Source organism: Ciconia boyciana, chromosome 29 (assembly GCF_034638445.1).
Source record: "Ciconia boyciana chromosome 29, ASM3463844v1, whole genome shotgun sequence".
Taxonomy (NCBI): domain Eukaryota; kingdom Metazoa; phylum Chordata; class Aves; order Ciconiiformes; family Ciconiidae; genus Ciconia; species Ciconia boyciana.
The window spans coordinates 1,558,178-1,577,457 of NC_132962.1; the positions used below are offsets into that span (position 1 = coordinate 1,558,178).

Below are 19,280 nucleotides of genomic sequence, written 5' to 3' on the forward strand. Positions count from 1 at the left end.
AAAAGCCAGGGGGGAGGCGGGGGGGGACAGTTCCGGCTGTGCTGAGGCTGTTTGGGAGATGCCTGTGCTTATTTACCAGCTCCCTTCATCCCCGGCTGCTCTCCATCCCCTGGCCGCAGATGAGAGAGGAGATGAGGACGAGCAAGATGCATCCCTGCAAAAAAAGAAAAAGAATAACTGGGGGGGTGTGCGGTGGAAACACCGTAAAGGCTCTTCCGCTGCCTCGCTGCGGCATGGGTGTGCGCGCCGTGCCGTGGGGCGAAGAGAGAGGCCCGCAACAGGGCTTTGGGCTTTTGTTCACAGATAAACCGTATGGTTTTGTGGAAGCGATGAGGATCCCTGTCCCAAACGTCTTGAGGCTTGGGCCAAGGTACGCTGGCCGCTCGCTCGATTCCCAGCCTGCAGGATGGCCTTGCCTGCCCCAGTCGGGCTGGCAATGAGCGGATTTCTTTAATTCCTCTCCTGGGAGCGTGCTGTCGAGCACGGGCTGGACCAAAAGCATCGCTGTGCCCGGTTTGCTCGGGCTCCCACAACTCAGCGGTGCTCCACGGGGGTCGGACGCTGGCCCTTCCCTCTGAGCGCTGCCCGGCTCCGTTGAACCCTTTGCTGCTTGCACACAGCTTTAATAACCGGCTTATTTCCCGCCCCACAACCTTCGCGATGCCCATCCGACCCGGTAACTTGCACCCTCTCCCCGCAGCCCGTGGGGTCCGGAGCGGAGGTTTGCAGGGCGGTGGGGTGCTGGGAAGCGCAGTGCAATGCAGCGGGGCGCTGAGCAGTGCGATGCAGTGCAGCGGGGCGCCGGGCAGAGCACGCTGAGCAGCCTGACGCGGTCCCTCTGCCGGGAATGGCCCTTAGAGCTTGCAGAAGCGCAAGCTTGCCTCTCCGGGGTGGACCCAGAGCCCACCGCGGCGCTTCGAACCCCTTTCACAGCACCAGCCCCCTGCCCGCACCCCCATCCCGACAGCGGGTGCCTGCAATGGGACGGATCAGACCCCCCGGGCTGCACCGCTGGGGCTCACCCGCGTGGGACGCGTCCCTCTGCGCCGGGACCGGGGCTGCTGCGCGGCCGCAGGATGCAGCCGTCGCTCGCCGGCAGCGCGGGTCTGGCTGATGGAGGATGAGGATGGCTACGCCACGCTGGACTTTGGGTCAAAAGGCAGTGCCCTGGGAGCAACCCCAGCCTGCGGGCAGGTGCCCGGCCGTGGTCCGGGGCCACAAAGGACCAGCCCAGAGCTTCACTCAGCTGCTTTGCGGCGCGCTCGCTTTCCAGCCGGCGTCAGATTTTGCCCAGCCCTTTTCATAGGATCATAAAATCATTTCGGTTGGAAAAGACCTTTAAGAGCATCGAGTCCAACCGTAAACCTGACACTGCCAAATCCACCACTAAACCATGGGGGGCTTCATTCTGCTCCCCATCCCCGGCTTCCAGCTCGGGGGGCTGGGTACCCGGAGAACAACTATTAAAGACTGAGGCAAAGGCGTCATTAAATACCTCAGCCTTCTCCTCAGCCTCTATCGCTACGTTTCCCCCCACATCCAATAAAGGATGAAGATTCTCCTTAGCCCTCCTCTTGTTGTTAAGGTATTTATAGAAACATTTTTTAATTGTCTTTTACGGCAGTAGCCAGATTAAGTTCTAGCTGGGCTTTGGCCCTTCTAATTTTCTCCCTGCCTGACCTCACGACACCCTTGCAGTCCTCCTGAGCTGCCTGCCCCTTCTGCCAAAAGTGATAAACTCCAAAAGCGATAAACTCCAAAAGCGATAAACTCCAAAAGTGATAAACTCCAAAAGCGATAAACTCCAAAAGCGATAAACTCCAAAAGTGATAAACTCCAAAAGCGATAAACTCCAAAAGTGATAAACTCCAAAAGCGATAAACTCCAAAAGTGATAAACTCCAAAAGTGATAAACTCTTTTTTTTTTTTCCCCTGAGTTCCAGCCAAAGCTCTCTGTTCAGCCAAGCTGGTCGTCTTCCCCACCGCCTCGTCCGTCAGCACATGGGGCCAGTTTGCTCCCGCGTCTTGAAGATTTCCTTCCTGAAGAACGTCCAGCCTTCCTGGGCTCCTTCGCCCTTCAGGACTGCCTCCCAAGGGACAAGAAGGGGGGGGCTTCAAGTGGTGGGACATCCCCGCTGTGCCCTGTGCCTTTGCCCTGGCACCCTGGGGAGCTCAGATCCCTGGGGAGGACGTGTCCCCTGCTGTCCCCAACGCCCCACGCTCATCCATACACAGAATCAGGGGGGTCCGAGGGGCTGCACCCGTAGCAGGGTACGGGGGTGCCGGAGGGGCTACACCCAGCTCCGGGGGGGCCTGGGGGCCATACCCAGACCTGGGGAGGGGGACCAGGGGCGAGCCCTTATCTACCCCAAAGGGTGTCCAGGAGCCCATACCTAACCCTGGGGGGGTCAGGAAGGAGCAGAGGGGGCTGAGGAGGAGCAGGGGGGACCGTACCCCCCCCGGTCGGGGTAGCAGGGAGGTCCCGTACCCAGCCGCGGGTAGCCCTCACACCCAGTCCCTGGCCCCAGCAGCATCCCACCCCACAGCCCCGTCTCCGGTTCAAACCCAACCCCTGGAGGAGCAGCAGCGATCGATAATGCGAAATATCGATTTAAAATAGCCCCAGGTTGGGAAATTCTTTCCTCGTTCAGAAGTTTCCTCTTCTTCTGCACCTAAAGCCGCTCTGTTGCAAAGATGCTTTCACGCACTGGGCCAAATCCCTTTTAGGGGATTTGCTTATTTTATAATTTTTTATTATTATTTTGTAAGCAAAGAGGGCTTTTTTTAGCCCTCATTATTTTACTATTTTGCTTATTATTTTATAAGCAAAGAGGGCTTTTTTTGGCCCTCTTATTATTTTATTATTTTCCTTGTTATTTTATAAGCAAAGAGGGCTTTTTTTATAGGCTTATTTTATAAGCAAAGAGCCGCAGCCGTCTTTACTGAGTGCCCAGCTAGGAAGGGAATGACGTAAATAAAAATCAGTGTTGTTCAGAAAAGGATTGCGCGGCGTAGAAGGATGCTACCAGAGCAGGGGCATCCCCAGGACGCTGCCAAAGTCTGGGGCTCCCCAGAAGGAAAACAAGGGGGTGCCTGAGGTCTGAGTGCCCCCCGCCTCCGACCCCCCGAGGGCTCATCCTGCAGGGGGGTGCCCCCAGGCTCCTGCTCCCACCGCTGCTACGACTCCGCTGCAAATCCCCTTCGCAGGCAGCAAGGAATCGGGACAAAAAGCCCCCAGGAACCAGCGCGGCCAGACTCCATGGTCACCTGCAAACCTTTGTGGAACACAATCCTGCTGCGCCCTGGGCGGGACGTGCTGCGTACAAGGGAAAGAAGAGCCCAAAGCCGGTGCTCAGCGCCGAGAACGTATCCAAAAACTCCAATCACACCAACAAATGATGTTTGGTGATGCCAGGCAGCACGCGGGAACCACGTCCATCGAACCGGTGGGGCAGGACCGGAGGAGAGGAGAGGAGCGCGGAGAGTGGGGGCAGCCCCCCTGCTCCATCCTGGGGCTCGCAGGCAGGGTACAGGCAGATGCCTGCAGGGTTTGTGCCCCAGAACAGCGAGTATGGTGCAGGGCAGAGCCCAGGGGATCCCTGGCCCCCCTGCTTGGAGCCTCCCAACCCACCTCCAGCACCAGGGAGGACCCCACCCTGCCAGGCACATCGCCTCGGTGTTTCCGCAGACCCAGGCGATGCAGGGATGGAGCGGATGGGCAAGGAGGGAAAGGGCCGAGCACAGAGCAGCCGGGCGAGGACCTCCTGCTGTGCCGGAGCTCACCCAAGTGCTGCATCTCGTTCTTCTGCACGGCAAAACCAAAAGCTACGTTTGATCCGAAAGGACAGCTTCTCATCCCACAGCTGCTCCTGCAGGAGCGGGCAGAGCTTGGGCAGACCCCAAACTCCTTCTGCGGAAAGAAATGTCGCTCACCGGGCGGGTACGAGCTGCGGGAGGCACCCGGCTAAAGGCTTTGCCCAACATCTCCAACTTACGCCCCGTTTCTGGGTGCAGCATTCCTGGCTTTGGAGTGCAATGGGGTGATGTTCCTCTTTTTGGAGAAAACCCCCTTAATCTCCTGCTCACAGCGCAGCTCCTGGTGTCTCTCTGTGTCATTTGCATTCACCTCCTTGCCCTGGCTCCGAGCAGCCAAAATCAGTTGCCCAACAAGCCTCCAGACTGGGCTCCTGCCCTGCAGCTCGATAGGGTCTTCCCAGGCAGAGCTGAGCAGGACCTGCCGGGCCCTAACGGGGAAATTAAGAGATGGGCTTAATTGCCAGCCCAGGAACAGCTTGCTTCGTGCCATGCCCGACAGACGCTCCGCTTTCTCACGCGTTGCTGGTACCACACTCACCCAACCGCTCCCGATCGCCAACAGAAAAGTCTCTCTGCATGGATAATCCACGTCACGGAGTCCAAAATCAGCCGGGTGTCCCCACGAGGGTCCGTCTGTCCGGGAGACCTCATCCAGGGACGCTCTTGCAGAAAGAAGCTCTTGTTTTGCGTAGATAACGAGTTACTTTTATGTTGGTAGTCTACATACATAAGCGGGTGCAGGACACAGCTGCCGTTGACTTCTGCTCTCTCAGGAGGCTTTTTATAGCAATTTCTTTGGTTTGCACTTATCGAGGATGCCCCAGGCTCCCACTCGTGCTTATCAAGGCTGCTCGGGGCTCCTGGGCTGGCAGACATCTTCTGTCAGTATTTTTCCCCCTTATAATTTTTCCCCCTTATATTTCCCAGGTCGCCTTTATGGCTGCTCCCATCATGGGGACCCCCATGTTTCTTCCACCCCCCCCATCTCCGGCTGGTCCCGGCACTGTCCTGAGCAGGCACGATGCTCTCAAGTGGCAAAAAGTCAAGCTGCGTTGGAGGTTGAGCGTGCACAAGGGGTACGTGCATGGGGAAATGGTCCTGGGGAACCACCTGCACCCCAAACAGAAGCTGGGGAACCTGGTGGGGCTGGGGAACCTGATGGTGGGGCTGGAGGGGGACGTGCCAGCAGCTGGCACCCAAGCTCCTGCACGTGGGGTGGCCTCGGGGTGCCCCTGCGCCTGGCCAGCTCTGCGATGGGTCCGAACCCCCGCGGGTCCCAGCATCAAGGGCACGTCGGTGTTGTGGGATGGTGGGGACAGGCTCTGGGATGTGCCCCAGCCCCGGCGCAATGGGGCCGGCCCTGGCACCGCTGTGGGGTGGCTCTGCCCCACAGCGCTCCCCATGTGGAACCAGGCACCGAGTCTGCTGTGCTTCCCTTCTCCAGGACGTCAGGAGCACCATGAGCAGGTACGTCCCATCCTGGGCATCCTCACCGGCGGGTGGCATGGGTGGGCTCCCAGAGAGGTCCGAAAAGGACCCCAGGGTAGGGGGAGGCAGGGCGGTGGGCACCGCGGCCACAGGGACAGGGCGGGGAGGTTTGGGGACGACAGAAGCTGCTGCGTGGGGTGAAAATCGCCCGTCGCGGTGCAAGGCCAGCTTCTCCAGTGGATCCAGCATGCCCACGCTCATCTGGTACCGGGGCAGCCCAAAAGTGGGCGGAGCGCTCCTCCAGATGTGGCCTCCCCCCTCCCCGCATGCTCCAGATGTGGTACCAACGCCACAGCTCCAGCTGTGCTCCCCGCAGAGCCCAAAAGGGACCTGGCAGCGGTGGGATTCGAACCCACGCCCCCGAAGAGACTGGAGCCTTAATCCAGCGCCTTAGACCGCTCGGCCACGCTACCCTGCTGGGAAAATTGGGGCTTGTTACATGAAACAATAAGAAAAAAATTGGGGAATTCTGCAAAATTCATAATGGGGTGTTTTAAAGGGGGTACGGGGACAGGAAAGGGGGGTCTCAGCCCTGTCCTGCCACCCTGGGGGGCCACGCTATCCCGCTGGAAAAAAATGGGTTCGTTACACAAAACAATAAGAAAATAATTTGGGAATTCTGCAAAATTCATAATGGGGTGTTTTAAAGGGGGTGGGGGGACGGAAACGGGGTCTCAGCCCTGTCCTGCCTCCCCGGGGGTCACGCGCGGCTCCTCGTCCCTTTGGGTGACACGAAGGAGGGAGCTTGGGGACAGTTCCCAGACGCCTCGAACCTCCTGGCTTTGGTCTCTTCCCCCAATTTTCTGCCCAGCTTTGCTCCCCCAACTGATGTAAAAACCCTGGCAGCCTTTTTTTTTAAAGCAATAAAAAACCACCTGGAATTTCCGAAGAAAGGAGGGCGGATGTTTATAGAGACTTATCCCAAACACCCAGGGTTTGGGGTTTTTTTTCCCAAATACAGGTGAATTAAAATTGCATTGACACCCCCAGGAAAAAAAACCAAAGAGTTTCATAAGGGGAAAAAAAAATGATTATTTTCTGCTGTGGTCCAGTTGTCATCCTTTTTTGGGGACATGCAACTGCTCTAACCCCCAAATCGCCCCAGCGATGGGACCTGAGCCAAGCCCTCCCCGGATTTGGAGGTGGGAACGGGCAGGCGGTTGCCCTCATTCCTGCTCCGCGGCCGGGCAGACCACGAGGGGCTCGGCGTTGTTCCCTCCCTGGGACAAGCCGGGGCTGAAGAAGGGTCGCAGGACGCCGGCGAAGGCCCCGCTGTAGGTGTAGATGTGGGTCTGGTCGGCGGCGTTGTAGAAGGTCACTTCTCCACCTTTGTAATCCAGGTAGATCCCCACTCTCCTGAGCTTTGCTCGGAGGGAAAGGGTGATGGGGTGGGAGAGCAGGACCTTGTACTGGTTGCCGTTCCTCAACCACATCCTCCAGAAGCCCGCCGGTGGGGAGAGAGGACCTTTCCCCTTCCTCTTCACAGCCTCCCTGCACACCCCGATGTCCCATTCGGTCTTGTCTCCCACCTCCACCTCCCAGTAGCACCTTCCCGATGTGATTCTCAGAGATCCCAGCACAAAGACGTAAGGGTCAAATCTCTCGGGGTGGTCCGGCAGGTCCTGCCGCACGCCTCCGTGACTCACGCTCCTGCCGTCCTCGGACAGGAGGAGGCTGGGGTGAGCGGAGGCTGGGTCCAAGGTCACGTCCACTGGAGGGAAGAGCAGAAGAAGGTCACAACGAGGGTGGAATGGTGCTATCTAATGCCCACCGCCTACTTCCAGGACCATGAGGTGTAGAGACCCTGCCTGGACGATCACACTCAGCTCCACTTTGGGAGCTGCTGGCCCTTGCTACACCCTGAGAAGGTGCCTCCACGCCTGGTTTTCTGATGTCTTGTGAGCTGAGATGTTTAATTGAGCACTAATTTCTTCATCAATCAGGGTGAGCAGGGTGCTCCACCCATGAGAGATGTCTCCTCCTGTGGACACTCTTGGGTGGTTGAGCTTTTCAGCCAACCTTTCTAGTGACAGAGATACAAACCAGGTCTCTCTCTCTCCTCTACTTGGGACACCTCCTCATGAAACCCACCTCTGAAACCTCCAGATGGGACAACAGCCAGCCGAGGGATGGAGAAGGTGCTGTTGCACCTCCTTCCAAAAGCAATGGGTGCTGAACCCCATGGCGTTGCAGATGGGCAGGCTCCGTATCACACCCGCGCTCGCTCACCTTTAAATCGGTTTAGAAACTCAAAAATGCCGCCGGTGGGAACGTCGTACGCACCCTGCAGCTCAGCAGGAACGGCTGCCGGCTTCCACGCCTGGATATTTGTGCTCCTGGGAAGAGAAACGTGGAAGCGGTGCCTCACCTGCTGCTTCCAAACCTTTCTGTGGAGCCTCGGGGAAGAAACGGTACCTGCTCAGCAAGCTTTCCACCTCCTGGGAAAGAACAAAAACGAGACAAAAAGAGGGATTTACGCTCTGCGTTTTCCTCAAGAGAATATTCTGGTTATTTATGGGCTATAACCTCGCCTTCAGCCTTCCCTTTCCCTACCCTGAATTACAAACATCACATTTTCCAACTTTTCCTGTGCAGGGAACCAGGAAAAAAGTGGTTACAGAAACCCAAAGAGCTTCGGCTTTGCTCTTTGAGGGTCCATCTTCTTCCTCCACCAGCCACGCTGCCAGACAGTCATTGCGTAAATCACTAAGGGTGTTTTGGGCTTGGGCCTTGTTAAAAACGAGAGGAATTAGGTGTTTCCAGTAGCTGCAGAAAGCAGGACCTGGGAGCTTTAGGAGAGGCACGCGTGAAAGGTAACGGTAACCTCTCTCTCTGAAGCTGGTGTGGTGAATCTAAGGGGGGTTCTCACCTTCAGCAGCCCCAAAGCTGGCTGCTGGCACCTCTTGTTGATCTCATCGATGAGCTCACCCAGTGCCTGGCTCTGCTTGGTCATCTGAGCGATATTCCTGCATAGCTTGGTGGCCGTGCCCTTCTTCTCCCGCTTCAGCGCCCTCTGGAGCTTCTCCTCCTCTTCATCCAAGAAGTCGTGGAGCTTCTCAAACTCCTTCTCGATCTTCTCGCTCTCTCTGGAGGTTTTATTCTTTGCAGGGGCGGGGGGGAAAAAGGGGGAAAAAATGGGAAATGGTGGTGGAAACCCGTTGGGAGCTTGGGGAGATGGTTTGTCATGGCACGTTGCAAAGAGAGATGCTTAGAGACACAGCATGGACTGGGGACAACTGCTTCTGGGGTCTGTCCTCAGGTCTCTACAAAGCTTCTCTCCTGCTATGAACAGATCAGCGGCTACTATGCAGTAGCAACCCTGAGAAACATGGGTTGGAGAAGGAGAGATGGGCCAGAGCGGTGGGATGAGCTTTTGGGATCGTGGTTGGGGATGGTGGCAGAGCCACAGCGGTCCCCATCACCGGTCAGGGTCATCACAGCCACGGTGGCTGCCAGGATGGCAGCACCACGGCTGCTCCCGCTGGTGTTTCTCTGACCCGTAATCAAGTCTGTTCAAGGACCAAATTATGCCTCGTTTGCCCTTGGACTGGGGTTCAAGTTCCCATGATCACGGCGAGCAACCTCACGCTGGGTGTTATAGCAGGGGGGACGAAGGGCACCGTCCCACCACGCTTAACGAGGTGTTACCATGTCGTTAACGGTGAACGGAGGGGCTGCAGAGGCCGGAGGCTTTGCAAGGACTCAGCCCTTGGTGCTTCTGCTCGCCATGGGAGCACGTGAGCATCCCTCCCGGCACAGCCGACCCACGCCCAAGCAAGCACCCGAAACCACGGCACGTGCCAGACCGCTCCAAAGTCCTGCGGGATAACATGAAACTGCTCGGAAAGGGCGATACTTGCCTTCCACTCATCCAGCTTCTCCTCCTCCTGGGACTTCACGCTCTGCACTTCCACCTTCTGCTGCTGCAGGAGTTTTACAGCTGCCTTCAGCTTCGTCTGGTGGGGGGAAGCAAACGCGGTGAGGGAAGGACGCGACCGCATCCGCAAGGACGTGGCGAGAGTTACAGATGCAAGAAAAACCTCGTGCGTGTCCACGGCTGGGCACATCCCCAGCTTTGCAGGTGCCAAAGGGAGCTTTGCCTGGAGAAACCAGTAGCTGAAACTGTTGATGGACCATCTTACGTCATCCACCGCATCATTACCTGGCTATAATGCCATCACCTGGCCATTTAGGCATGCAAACCCCTCTCGATCGAAGCAGTGGTGGTGAATTTCCTGAGCCCAACCACCACCGCAGCCTCCCCCTTCCCCGCAAGCATCCACAGCTACAGGACCTTGGCAGGGTCTGGTCCTCCTGGGCACGGGTGCAGGCAGCCCCTTGCCCTCCACCTTCCAGGCACGGAGGTCGGCAGCACCCTCCGTACCTTGTACTCATCGGCAGCCTCCTCGAGGGGAACGGCGGCGTGGGCGCGGTGAGCCTGCGACTCGGCACAGCGCCGGCAGACGGGGCTTCGGTCCTCCACGCAGAACATCTCCAGGGCTTCCTGGTGCTCTTGGCACTTCTCCGGGGGCTCTGCCGGCCGGCTTCCAACGCCCTCTTCATCCACCCGTCCCTTGTCCTTGCCGTCCTTCCCTGCCGGACGGAGCAGGAAGCACCAAGGGCATTGTCCGGCTGCGTCCGCATGGAGCCAGCTGGTGCAAGACCTGCAGATGCGATGCTTGCACCCCGTGAAGGTCAGCAGAGTCTTGAAGGGCTCCCGGCAAAAGGAGCACAAAGTCATCTCCCGGCGTTGCTGAGCCGCCATCGCTCCTCCCGGCAGCTCCCTTTTATTTTCCAGGTCGAAGTCCAGGGATGCCAAAGGCCGGCAGGGAAGTTTCCTGCTCGAGAAACGAAACTTTGCTGCTATTGGAGCTCTGGAGGCTTTTCCTGCCCTTGGCTCGATGGGGACATCCCCGCTAGCAGCGCAGCTGCAACCCTGCCTGGTCCAGGTGGGTGGAAGCACATCTGGAGCAGCCTGCGGTTGAGGTGACATCTGGAGCGTCGCGTGGTGCCACATCTGGAGCACACGGAGGGGTGAGACCACATCTGGAGGTCCCCGGTACCAGACGAGCACAGGCATGCTGGGTCCAGGGGAGAAGCTGGGGCCAGGGGAGAAGCTGGATCCACGGGAGAAGTTGGATCCAAAGGAGAAGCTGGACCCAGCCAGACTCTTCCCAGCAACACCCAGGGGAAGGATCCGGCCCAGATCCATCTCTTCCCGCTGCCCCACGGTCCTCCCCACTCCCTCCACATTCTTCTGGCTCCATAGGATTTTATGGGAACCCATCTTGAGCTCTGCCAACGGTGGGGTGAAGCACTCCAGGGCATCACGATGGGTGATTTTCACCCCACGCAGCAGCTCCCGCCTTCCCCAAACACCCCTCGCCCATCCCCGCAGCCGCAGTCCCCACCGCCCTGCCTCTGCCCACCCCGGGATCCCTTTTGAACCTCTCCAGAAGCCTGCTCGTGCCACCCCACAGCCCCCGGTGAGGACGCCCAGGATGGGATGTACCTGCTCGCGGTGCTCTTGATGTCCTGGAGAAGGGAAGCACAGCAGTGCCTGGTCCCACATGGGGAGCGCTGTGGGGCAGAGCCACCCCACAGCGGTGCAGGAGCCACTGGGGCTGGGACACATCCCAGAGTCTGTCCCCACCATCCCACGGTTCCAACATGCCCTTGATGCTGGGATCCACAGGAATTCAGACTCATCACAGCCCTCCCGGGTGTAGGAAGACCCCAAGGCCACCCCACCTGCAGGCACGTCCCCTCCAGCTCCACGATCAGGGGGCTCCAGCTCTCCAGCCCCAGCTCCACCAGGTTCTCCAGCTTCTGGTGGCTCCCCAGGACCACGTCCCCAGGCACGTCCTCACCTACCCTGTGTACACGCTCAACCTTGGACGCAGCTCGGCTTTCTGCCAGCCGAGAGCTTCGTACCCGCTCAGGACAGCGCCAGGACCAGCCGGAGATGTGGGGCGGAGGAGCCATGGGGGTCCCCCATCTCTCCCCCAGCTTTCCCAACCGCGAGCAATCAAATCACCATTCCCCAACTCGCAGAAACGCAGTTTCACTTTATTGCACCTCATTTTCAAGCGGGTACCACAAAACAAACTGTCACAGCCGAGCCAGATTCATCCTGGTGTATTTTGAAGGTGGCAGCATAAAAATCAGATGAGAGACAGCGAGCACGAGGGGGAAATTGGGGAAGGAAATGTGTGTTTGGAAAACGCTGTATCCCATAAAAGCAGATGATGCGAAGGGACCGAACCTCGGGGGGACGGAGACCCCTCGGTTTCAGGATGGGCTTTCTCTTAAAATATTTAAATGTTTTTGAAGGTGGGAAGCTAAAAAGAGGCTTTTTAGCCTCTACAGGAGGACCTAGATGTTCTCCTCCAGCAGGTTCCCAACGCACAAGCCAAGCTGAGCGGTCCCCAAACCCCACAGCCCTCCATCCCATCGGGGCACCAGCGTCCCTGCAGCCACCACAGGGGCTGGGGACCCAGCAGCCACCGCTGTCCCCCGGCACCGCGCCGCGACCCACCGCCGCACGCCTGGTCCCGAGAACATCCTCTGCCATTGAGCGTGTTGGGAAGAAGGGTGAAAATTGGGCTGAAACGCATTTCTGGGATGGATGGGGTGTGGAAGGGGGTATCCATCCATCCATCCATCCATCCATCGCTGAGGTGGGCACCCAAAGGCACCTTGAAGGGGTTGGGCAAAACAAAGTCACTGGCTGGGACCCACCAGCAGCTCCTTGCGGAGATGCGTCCGCAGATGCTTCATGAGAGAAGAGCTGGACATGAAGCACTTGGTGCATTTGGTGCATTTGTAAGGTTTCTCCCCGGTGTGGATCCTTCGGTGGATGATGAGGGTGGAGCTGGCCCGAAAGCTCTTCTCGCAGTAAGAGCACCGGTAGGGTTTCTCACCCGTATGGATACGCTGGTGCCTACGGAGGGTGGTGCTCTCCCGAAAAGCTTTCCCGCAGTCGGAGCAGACGTAGGGCCTGGGTCCTACGTGGCTCTTCTGATGGAGGAGGAGGGCTGAGTGGATGGTGAAGCCGATCCCGCAGTCGGAGCACTGATAGGGTTTCTCTACCAAGTGCTTTTTCCGGTGTCGCTTAAAAGACGAGCTTTCAGAGAAGGCTTCCCCGCAGTCGGAGCACAGATAGGGGGGCTGGCCCCTGTGGGTCCTGAGATGGGCTACGAAAGCTGAGTTTTTTGGGAAGGTTTCCCCGCACTCGGGACACTTATAGGTCCCCTCCTCCATATGAGTCTTGCGATGCTTGCTGAGCGATTTGTTGGCCATGAAGCTCTTCCCGCAGTCGGGGCACTCGTAGGGTCTCTCCCCCGTGTGTATTCGACGGTGGATGATGAGGGTGGACTTGGAAGTGAGTTTTTTCCCGCAGTCCGGACAGACGAAGCTCGCGCCTTCCGTGTGGCTCTTGCGATGCTTGTTGAGGGACTTGTTGGCCATGAAGCTTTTCCCGCAGTCGGGGCACTCGTAGGGTCTCTCGCCGGTGTGTATCCTCCGGTGGATGATAAGAGCCGAGTTGGAGGTGAGGTTTTTCCCGCAGTCGGAGCACCGGTACGCCCCGTTCTCCAGGTGGAGCTTGCGATGTTTTTTGAGAGACTTGGTGGAAGCGAAGCGCTTCTCGCAGCTGGGGCATTTGTAGGGTTTCTCTTGGCAGCGGGTCTTCTGATGGTCCTTCAGGGTGGAGCTGCACGTGAAACTTCTCCTGCAGTTGGGGCAGGTGAAGGGTTTCTCCCCGAGATGGACCCTCTGATGCCGGTTGAGGGACGAACCACGGCTGAAGCTCTTCCCACACTTGCTGCAGGTGTGCTTGTGTTGCCCCAGCCGTACTCCTGAGGGGCTCTTGGTATTCGGTTTTCTCCCGTTGTGGCTGGAAGAAGCCGATCTCCTTCCCGAGTGGTTCTTGTGGTGCTCGTAGCCCAGGGAGATGCCACCTTTGGGTTTCCTCGCCGACCCACCGCACAGCTCTCCGTCTTCCTCCTGGGAACTGTCCTCCTCCGTCTCGCTCATCCACCCATCGTCTGCCGGGAAAAGCAAAAAAAAAAAAAAAAAAAAGAAAGAAAGGGAATCCACCTCTACCTCCATCCTGAACGTGTCGGGGAGGGAACTTGAGGAGGGGTGGGGAGAAGCACCACAAAACGCGACTGATTTCATCCCTCAATCGTATCAGGCTACGCTGATCCAGAAGCAGCAGCATCCTTCTGCCAGGAGAAGCGTTTGGTATCTCTGGCTGCCGATGCCCAAAAGGGTCCTCAGGCCCCTGCAACCCCCTCCTCCCAGTCACACCAGTTTCCAGTACGATCTTGCTTGCTAGAGGCAAGGAGCGATGCCTGGCATCTCCGTTTTGGGGTGGAAAACGAGTCCCTTACCTGAGTGAGAGGAGTTGGAGCCGGAGGAGCTCCCGGCATCTCGGCAGCTTCTCCACCGTTTCCTTTTCCTCGTCCACAACCTCAAGAGGGGTCTCGCCAGTTGTTCCTCCTCCTCCTCCTCCTCCGAGCTCTGGATGTTGGGGATCCAAACCTCTTCCCCTTCCTCCAGCCGAGCGAGCAGGTCGGGGTTATACACGGGGAAGCCTGCTCAGGTAGACAGCGGTGGATTACTGGGTAGAAGACAAACGCCTGTGATGCCTCATTACAGGAGGCAGAGGTGTGACCTTGAAACTCATCCCTCTTCAAAAAGAGAAAGAAAATCCAGGCGCTCAGGTCTCCGAGGAGGGAAGTCCCAGCAGGGTCTGCTGAGGGTATCTACAAGAGCTTTCCAGCTGATGGAGAAGGCATCCCAGGGAATAAGAAGCTTGAACCAGAGCGGAATCAGCCCTGAGACCACTTTTCAAGAAGACAGAAAAGCCCAGTGAGATCGAGAGCAGTTGAGAAAGGCAGAGATTGTCCATCTGGAAAGACTCAGGGAATATCGAGCGGGAGGAAAAGGAAGGGTGGAAAAAGCCCAGGAGTAAAACCAGGCCTGCCAGCTGCACGGCGTGGATGCATCTCACCCCAGCGACCTGCTGCCTGACTTGGCTTTGAGAGAAATCTTTGTTAGGGGCACGGTGGACGAGCCACGCTCCTGAATTAAAGGGTTGCATCCTGGTAAATCAGACACTCGGGTCCGTTGAACATCTACTCCAAGAGCAGGACGTTGGAGAAGGAGCACGTGAAGGAAGAGGCGACGCTCGAGGCCCGAGCTGCGCCCGAAAGCGTGACTTTTATCCACTGTAGTAGTGCCCTTCGAGGCTGCATCGTTGCCGTTAATTGTTTCTTAGCTGGAGCAGCTCAGCGTGCCCAAGGATGGCACGGTCTTCTGATGGGCATCGTCTAGAAAAATCAGCAGTAACCTGAAAGGTTAAGCTGAAAAGGTTAAGTACAGATGCTACCCAGTCCCAAAATTAAATCAGATTAGAAAAGAGCAAGAAGGACCATTAAAAAAAAAAAAGGTGGGGGGGGGGGACCTGTCATACGGTGAGATTAAGTTCATCTTGGTTCATCTTATGCTCAAGCCATGTGAACCAGACCCCAAAGGCTTCCTCACCCACCCAAGTGCCCTAAAAACTCAACTTGAGTCGACTTTCCATCTTGCCCGCTCCCCTCCTGGACCCACAACTCATGTCTCATGGCTGGAGGAGACCTGGGGACTTCTCCATCCCCCAAAGCGTCCCTTTCCAGGTGGCCAGGAGCTGTCAGGAGAGGGCACTGTGAGCCCAAAGGAGCCCCAAGCCCCGGCTCCCAGGCAGGACACCCCTCCAGCAGCTTGCCTCCCGTATTTTAACTCATTTCTGGCAGTTTTACTCCTGGTGTAGGTGGGGGAAGAGCATCCACCTGCCCAGGGTGGGACGCTTGGAGCCCCGCAACGGGCGTCTGAGGGACCTGGGTGTTGAGGAGAGCACCCAGTGACCCCGTCCATCTCCTGTTGAGGATGAAGACAGGGCTTAGGCATTTAAACCAAGTTCTCAGCTAAGTCCTTTGGACAGTATTAATTAAAAAACCACCTAATTATAAAGCATCATGCACAGAGTAAGCCAAGGAAGCTCCGTGAGCTGCCTCCCAGAGCAGAACAAGGGAAACCCCAGAAGATTTAGGGTTGGTCCCACCATTCCCGTGACCACAGGCATCGCCTTCACCTTTCCTGGTGGCCAGGTACATCATTGGAAAAATGAGATTTATCCCAGGAATTGAGGTGGGAAGAGCAAACACAAGCAATTATCTCGGGCATCCGAAACGGGATGAAACCTGGAAGCCCACCGTGACTCTCCGACACAGACGTGCGACCCACAAGAGAAGAAAAATGAGGAGAAAAAGCAGGATTTCTTTTAAAAGGAGACTTGTTGGTCAAAACCAGGAGCTCCTGGGCAAAGCACCCGGGGAACAGCGGTGCCAGGAGAGAGGTTGGGGGGCTGGATGAGTCCTCCTGCCCCCACGGCCCACGAAAAGGCGGGGAGACCCCCAGGATGCCCCAAGGACGGGGGTCCCTACCTGGTGGGAGGGTGGGGGCGTGGTCGGTGGTGGCGGTGACGGTGACCTCCTGGAGAGCCTCGGGCACCTGGGGGGGTACAGGAATTAGGTGGGCAACAAAGTGGCAACATTTTAAAAATTAAAGAAATAGAAACAAAGCAAGAACCAAAATTAAAAAAAAAAAAAAAAAGAACAAAAAACCCCAAAGAACCAACATAAAAACCCAAAGAACCAGAATAAAAAAAATCAAAGTAAAAATGAAAAATAAAAAACCAGTAAGAACAAAAATAAAAAACCTCAAAGAACTAAAATTTAAAAAACAACAAATTGTGAACTAAAATTTTTAAAAAGAACTAAAATTTTTAACAAGAACTAAAATAAAAAACAAAGTAAGAACTAAAATAAAACCAAAGAACTAAAATAAAACCAAAGAACTAAAATAAAACCAAAGAAATAAAATAAAAAACAAAGTAAGAACTGAAATAAAACCAAAGAAATCAAATAAAAACCAAAGTAGGAACGAAAATAAAAAACCAAAGTAAGAACTAAAATAGCGAAACAAAGCAAGAAGTAAAATAAAAAACCAAAGTAAGAACTAAAATAGCGAAACAAAGTAAGAACTAAAATTAAAAAACCAAAGAACTAAAATAACAAAACTAAGTAAGAAATAAAATAAGAAAAGCAAAGTAAGAAATAGACTTCAAAAACCAAGGTAAGAACTGAAATAACAAAGTAAGAAATAAAATAAGAAAAGCAAAGTAAGAAATAGAATAAAAAGCTAGAGTAAGACCTAAAATAAGAAAAGCAAGTAAGAAATAAAATAAGAAAAGCAAAGTAAGAAATAGAATTTAAAAACCAAAGAACTAAAATAAAGAAACCGAAGAACTGAAATAACAAAACCAAGTAAGAAAGAAAATAAGGAAACGAAGTAAGAAATAGAATAAAAGAGCCAAAGAACCAAAATTACAAAAGAAGTAAGAAATAAAAAAGAAATAAAGTAAAAAAGCAGAGCAAGAACTGAAACAGCAAACCAAAGTAAGAACTAAAATAAAAAAGTAAGAACTGACATGTAACAAGTAAGAACTCAAATTAAAAAAGTAAGAAATAAAATTAAAAAGTAAGAAAAGAAATTAAAGACCCGGAGCGAGAAATCAGAAACCCCCAAGACCGCGCAGGAGCGGGGCCGGGGAGCGGGGCCCGGCGGGCGGCGCAAACCGCGCTGCGCGGAGCAGAAGCGGCGGAAAAGCCGCGGACAGCGGGGGGCGGGCGGGCAGCCCCCCCCGGGCCGGACCCGCGCCCCGGCCCGGCCCGCGGAGCTGCCGCGGAGCTGCCGCGGCCCCCGGCCCGGCCCGCCCTACCTGGCCCGGCTCCAGCGCGGCCATGGCCGCGGCCGCGGGGCTCGGCGCCGCGCAGCCCCCGCGCAGCCCCCGCGCAGCCCCCGCAGCCGCGGCGCGGGGCTCCGCGGAACCTGCGCGCCCGCCGCTGCCTCCCGCGGGGCGGGCAGGGGCGGCCCGAGCCCACCCCGGCCCCGGGGGGTGGGCGGGGATGGGGCCAGCCCCGCACCCTCCCGGCACCCCCTTTTGGGGAGAAAAACGCCTTTTCCGCGCGTCCCCTTTCCCCCCTTCCCCTTTTCCCCCTTTTTCCCCCCTTTCCCCTTTTTCCCTTTGCCTCCCCCTTTTCCCCCTTCCCTCTTTTTTCCCCTTTTTTCCTTCCCCCTTTCCCCTTTCCCCCTTTTCCCTTTCCCCTTTTTTCCCTTTTCCCTTTTTTCCTTCCCCCTTCCTGCTTTTTGCCTCCTTCCCCCTCTTTTCCCCCTTCTCCTTTTTTCCTCTTTTTGCCCCTTTTCCCCTTTTTTCCCTCCCTTTTTCCCCTCTTCTCCCCCTTTCCCCCTCTTTTTCCCCTTCCCCCTTTTCCTTTTTTCCTTTTCCTTTTTTTTCCTTTTCCCCCTTTTTTCCTTTTCCCCCTTTTTTCCTTTTCCCTTTTTTTCCCTTTTTCTCCCCTTTCCCCCCTTTTTTTCCTTTACTTTTTCCCTTTTTCCCCTCCTTTTTCCCTTTTTTCTTTTCTTTTTTTTTTTTTTTTTTTGGAGCCACAATCCCTGAAATTTCCCTTCAAAAATAAGACATCTGGGGGCTGAGAAACCCGATCCAAGCCTGAAAATCCACCCTGGCCAAGAAAGGAAGAAATAAAAGTTAAGAAATTATTATTTTAGAGCCCCCCCCCCAAAAAAAAGGGGGTCAGCCCGCCCGGCTTGGGCTATATTGCATTTATTTTAAAGCTCAAATGGGGCGTTATTCGCACACCTCTGGTCTGACAACGAAAATCTCCAAAGTAAAAGAAAAAATGAAAGAAAAATCGGTTTCTGAAGCAATTTGTTCCTTTCCCCTGGGATGCTCAGTGCAGGATCCAAAGAAAAGGGGGAAAAAACCCCAAGAATCGGTTTCTGAAGCGATTTTTTGCTTTCCCCTGGGATGCTCGGTGCGGGGTGGGACGTGAAGCAGCTCCGGGCAGCAACAATTCCCTCAGGAAATTCCCTAAGGAAATTAATTTACTCTGTGCAAGAAAAAAAGAAATCCTTAGGGGGGGGAAAAAGAGCGCGTCTTGGTTCTGTCCCAGTTTTTTTCTCCAAAAAGAAAATTACAAACTACATTGCTCAAATGTTGGAAGAACCCCCTACATTTCGGGCTGCGGAGGGGGGGTGAAGCCCCCTTGTGGAGTTAAGGGCTTGGGGGGATTTTTCCCCCCTCGGTTTTGACACCTTCTCCAGCAGGCGCCGACCCCCCCTTTTTTTTTATTTCCCCTGAAAAAAAAAAAGAAAATCCCCGACAAATGTTTGTCTTGGGGAAACGTGGCCATTTCTTTATCGCCGTTTCCCACCAGCCCCGTTTCCTCCCTCCGCCCCTGAACAAAAAAGGGCCCGTTTTTAGATTTTTCCTGGAATTTAGGAACAAAACTTCCCCCCTTGCGCTTCCAAAAGTGAAGAAAACAGCGTAGGGGGGGGAAAAAAAGGAAAAAAAATATATGGAGATATTCCTTAGGTAGGGGATTAATCAGATCTCGTCCACTTCAACCTGCATAAAATTATCGCAGCTGCCAAAACACTAATAAATCATACCATCATAATATTATAATATAATATAATACTATAATAAGATAATATAATATAGTAATATAATAATAGCATAAAATAATAGCATAAAAATATGATAAAATATAGTGTAATATAAGATAATGTAATATAACATGATCATACAATACTATAATAAATATTAAAATATCATAATAGTATAATAAAAACAATGTAATTGTATAGAGTAATTAAAAATAAGGAGATACTAATGAAATAATAAATCCTAACTAACTCTATACTCAAATAATAAATAATGAATAATAACTTGTCGTCATCCTACATTCTTATCATCAGTAAATTCTTTATTCACCACCTGAGAAGCTTTTCCACTTATTTACCCCAAAATTAAATTCTTATAAAGTCTCTGCATCCTTTATCTT

At 54.6% G+C, this 19,280-nt stretch overlaps 2 protein-coding genes and 1 non-coding gene across 3 annotated transcripts in view; 1 reads left to right on the forward strand and 2 right to left on the reverse strand.

Moving 5' to 3' along the window:
• LOC140644806 (uncharacterized) overlaps positions 1–19,280 on the reverse strand; it is a 297,384-nt gene that overhangs the window by 7,268 nt on the left and 270,836 nt on the right. Inside the window, exons 5-6 of the mRNA XM_072847880.1 lie at positions 12,110–13,140; positions 203–212 (exon numbers count right to left, since the gene is read on the reverse strand). Of these exons, the coding sequence (XP_072703981.1) occupies positions 203–212; positions 12,110–13,140 (1,041 nt within the window). The remainder of the gene's footprint in view (positions 1–202; positions 213–12,109; positions 13,141–19,280) is intronic.
• LOC140644849 (uncharacterized) lies at positions 37–5,782 on the forward strand. The gene is made up of 4 exons (XM_072848003.1): positions 37–370; positions 1,938–2,271; positions 4,744–5,283; positions 5,621–5,782. Exons 1-4 carry the CDS (start codon positions 120–122, stop codon positions 5,696–5,698), a joined length of 1,203 nt encoding a protein of 400 aa, XP_072704104.1. The 5' UTR covers positions 37–119; the 3' UTR covers positions 5,699–5,782.
• On the reverse strand, positions 5,636–5,717 carry TRNAL-AAG (transfer RNA leucine (anticodon AAG)). The gene has a single exon. It is a non-coding gene; the product is annotated as a tRNA-Leu (tRNA).

Coding starts and splice junctions, on each gene's coding strand:
- LOC140644849 (XM_072848003.1), top strand. CDS start 120: ATGAGAGAGGAGATGAGGACGAGCAAGATGCATCCCTGCAAAAAAAGA. Junction 2,272..4,743: donor GGGGCTGCACCCGTAGCAGG/GTACGGGGGTGC, acceptor TATATTTCCCAG/GTCGCCTTTATGGCTGCTCC. Junction 5,284..5,620: donor GTCAGGAGCACCATGAGCAG/GTACGTCCCATC, acceptor TGCTCCCCGCAG/AGCCCAAAAGGGACCTGGCA.